The sequence below is a fragment of the Protomyctophum bolini genome (genome assembly GCF_963924005.1).
Source record: "Protomyctophum bolini genome assembly, chromosome: 5".
In the NCBI taxonomy this organism is placed as follows: Eukaryota; Metazoa; Chordata; class Actinopteri; order Myctophiformes; family Myctophidae; genus Protomyctophum; species Protomyctophum bolini.
Genome location: NC_137866.1, coordinates 6,472,072 through 6,475,471, shown reverse-complemented (window position 1 = coordinate 6,475,471; position 3,400 = coordinate 6,472,072). Strand labels below are relative to the sequence as shown.

General features: G+C 35.5%; 1 protein-coding gene across 1 annotated transcript in view; it reads left to right on the top strand.

The window, feature by feature from the left end:
- LOC308316220 (uncharacterized protein) overlaps positions 1 to 2,797 on the top strand; it is a gene marked incomplete at both ends in the record, with an annotated part of 98,914 nt that extends 96,117 nt beyond the window's left edge. Inside the window, 2 exons of the mRNA XM_080764691.1 lie at positions 1,129 to 1,212; positions 2,721 to 2,797. Of these exons, the coding sequence (XP_080620817.1) occupies positions 1,129 to 1,212; positions 2,721 to 2,797 (161 nt within the window). The remainder of the gene's footprint in view (positions 1 to 1,128; positions 1,213 to 2,720) is intronic.
- Positions 2,798 to 3,400: the final 603 nt, after the last annotated feature.

Here is a 3,400-nt window from a genome sequence, read left to right as displayed (position 1 = left end):
GGAGAGAGACACTACACAGCTGCATCTCAAAACTTTACAATATTCATTCAGGGGAGATGGAGAGAGACACTACACACTAGCTACTATTTTTTGGAATCCTGAAAACTACCGGGCCAATATCCAATTAGTCTAACATGGTTAAAATGGATTTTCAGGATGTCGTAAGACATGAATTTGCAACATCAAATGTCTGGGGTGAAACACCGAAGACAGAGTAGATAAACTATACCCCAGAAGTGTTTTAAAACCTAACCATACTGGCTGGGTCAAAATGACCCTTCAGTGTAAAATAAATAAAATAAAAAACTATGAAATAAAAAAAAACATAAAAAATTAAGACCTTTCTTAACAGGCGGATTGTATTAAAATACATGATCTTCAGGATAAATTCAGGGTCAACAGAAATCTCTCCCTCAACCATATTTGATTAATAGAATTCAGAAACATTATTTAACTATAAGCACTACTGGTGTTTTAATCAAACTGCATTAATTAATGATTGATTTAATGTTAATATTGTTATATTATTTCAGCCAACCTTGCTCAGCTGGCCAGAGAGAATGCAGGTAATTACCTTCACATTTAGAAAAAAATGTATGTATACCTACAATGAATACTGTGTGCGTGCGTGCAGAGACGTAATGTTTTTATAATCGTCAACGGGATTTTTTATTATTTCTTTCCACCCTAAACCCAAGCTTCTAAACACTTATTAACAATTAACAATAATTTAAGCGCCAGGGACGTTATCCCGTCTTTAATCCAACTATGCATTGTTAGCCAGGACCTCTACTTTTGGGTTTCCGGTTCAACAAGTTTCAGATGGTCAGACTCATATGTCATATCTTCTACATTATTTTTCCAAGTTCAATTAACAATACATCATATGAAAGCTTACATTATTTAGTTTTATAATAATTATGTAAAAAACTGAAAAATGACCATGGCCCCCTTGTTTATCAAACCACTGTACTCGGTCACATTTGATTCATATAATTCAAGAGCTAAGGTATTAAAAATCATATTTTAATGTCGAATCAGATTAACTATAATCACTAGTGGTGTTTTAATCAAACTGCATACATTAAATGAATGATAGATTTAATGTTAATATTGTGCTTATTTCAGCCAACCTTGCTCAGCTGTCCAGCGTAGAAATGAGGATGAATCACAGCGAGAGTCGAGTGGAGCAACTGGCCGATAACAATGAAGGTAAATAACTTCACATGTTTCGCTGTTGTTGAAAAGGGTCTCTGATTATTTACATTCAATGGTTTTTCTTACAATTTAGGCATTTAGCAGATGCTCTTAATCCAGAGCAATTTTCAGTCAGCAAGAACAAAACATGGTAATACATAATATACCTAAAACATAGTCATTATGAATCATATTTTACATAAAACATAGTCATTATGAATCATAATATACATAAAACAGTCATTATGAACTCTCTCAGGGTTTCAAGTCAAATCCATTTTGTTGTTATGTTATGTTAGACTTCTCTATGGCTAAACAGCGTTTTTTAATGATTTATTGAAGATTCTCTGTTGTGACTGTGCGTCAACAAAATACCTTCAGAGAAAGCTTGACTTGTCTGCTTCCAGGAAAAAAATGAACTGAGTTGATACAATGTTTAGTTTTTGTGTTGGAAGCCATTTAAAAGAGCCTGCATTTACACCATGTAGTGTTTCTAGAACAACGAAAAAAGTTATGGCTGTTTTAAGTTTTATTTTCCTAATAACTTTTGTTCTACACGGAGTACATACCTATGACATATCTCATTTTAAAGGGTGAGTTGTCTAGTTAAATATTAAAAAAATAAAAAGTTTCCCACATGTACCACTGTAGATATTTTGCCATCTATATATAGCATGGTCAGTCATGACCAAACTGACCAATCCAGCTAAAACTGCTGATAGCCTTGAACTGGAAGACGATAGAAACTCAAAGTTTTCTTTTGATAAAAGTAGACATTCTAACGCACATTTTGATATATACCATGTGTACATAGTCTTACCAGTACCTTGTCTATTAATGCATGCATCTCAAAAACCTGTTATGAAGAAACACAGTTTTGATAAAAAACACATCCAAGGACATTGTTTCGATATGACTTGGTGCCTATGATATGTATCAAAATATAGATTTGAATGTATACTGTATTATAAAAAATAAATTGGGTTCTTACTATCTACCGTTACAGAGTAAATCACAGTTTAAACTCGCTTAGTCAGACCATAAACCTCAGAATAGTGTACAAAATAGACATGACATGTATCTCGGATTGGAAAAGTGCATTTTTATTTCTTCTGACTACCAACATAATAAAATTATAATACATATTACAGAAAATAAATAGGCCTACATACAAAACAGTTACGCCTCCCCAGTGTCCCCAAACCACTGTACTGTGTAGGTGTGATATATTGGGTTTAGCTGACATTCCAATAACTGACAATGCAGCCAGGCCTTTAGAGGGCAGCAACGGACCATCTTGGGGCTGTGTTGGGTTACAGGTCAGATAGTAGTGGTTGGGTTACCCGGATGTTCTTGTCATGATGATGCGATCATATATACTCTAAGGATGCGATCCATGATGCTTGTTGTTACATTTCTAAGACACTCTTGGACAACTGAGTCATTCTTTCAGAGACTATATAACAGTAGGCTAAATAGAAAACACAACTGCCCCCTGAAATGAATGAATAAATCCGGTTCAGTGTCGGAGAACTCCATCGCAGCCTTGACTCTTCTTCTTCATCATCATCGTCCTCCTCCTCCTCCTGATGCCTCCTGATGCCAGTTCTAAATATATAAAAAATAAATAAACATTTAGCTGTAGTCAGTGCACGCTACTATGTCCATTGCATGGTGTTTTTTTTACCCGGCTGCTAGCGATCAAATACATTTATTGTGCCGCCGTGTCTTAGAGCATGATGCTACAAATAGCTAATAGTAATGTAGCTGATTAGCAGCTACATGGTCGGTTTGGGCTAATGCCGACCCTTATATATTCTCCGATGACTGCTAGCGATCAAATTATTTTATTGTGCCGTGTCTTTGTGGGCCGAGTCGTGGCATGCTCGCTACAAATGGATCCTTGTATAATTAGTATCACGATCAAATAATATGGCTATTGCCCTCTTTGTGCAGTGTTTGTTAGCAACTATAGCCAATGGTGCTGGATATATTTTGGGCAGCTAAATTACCGATCACTCATTGGTGTCATTCTAACGTCGCCATAATTATTCTTATCGTGATACTAATTATACAAGCATCTATTTGTAGCGATCATGCCACGACTAGGCCCACAAAGACACGGCACAATAAATTAATTTGATCAGATGTTTTTGTTAGCCACGTAGTATTTCGTTATATACCCTATTCTCCGACTATGAAT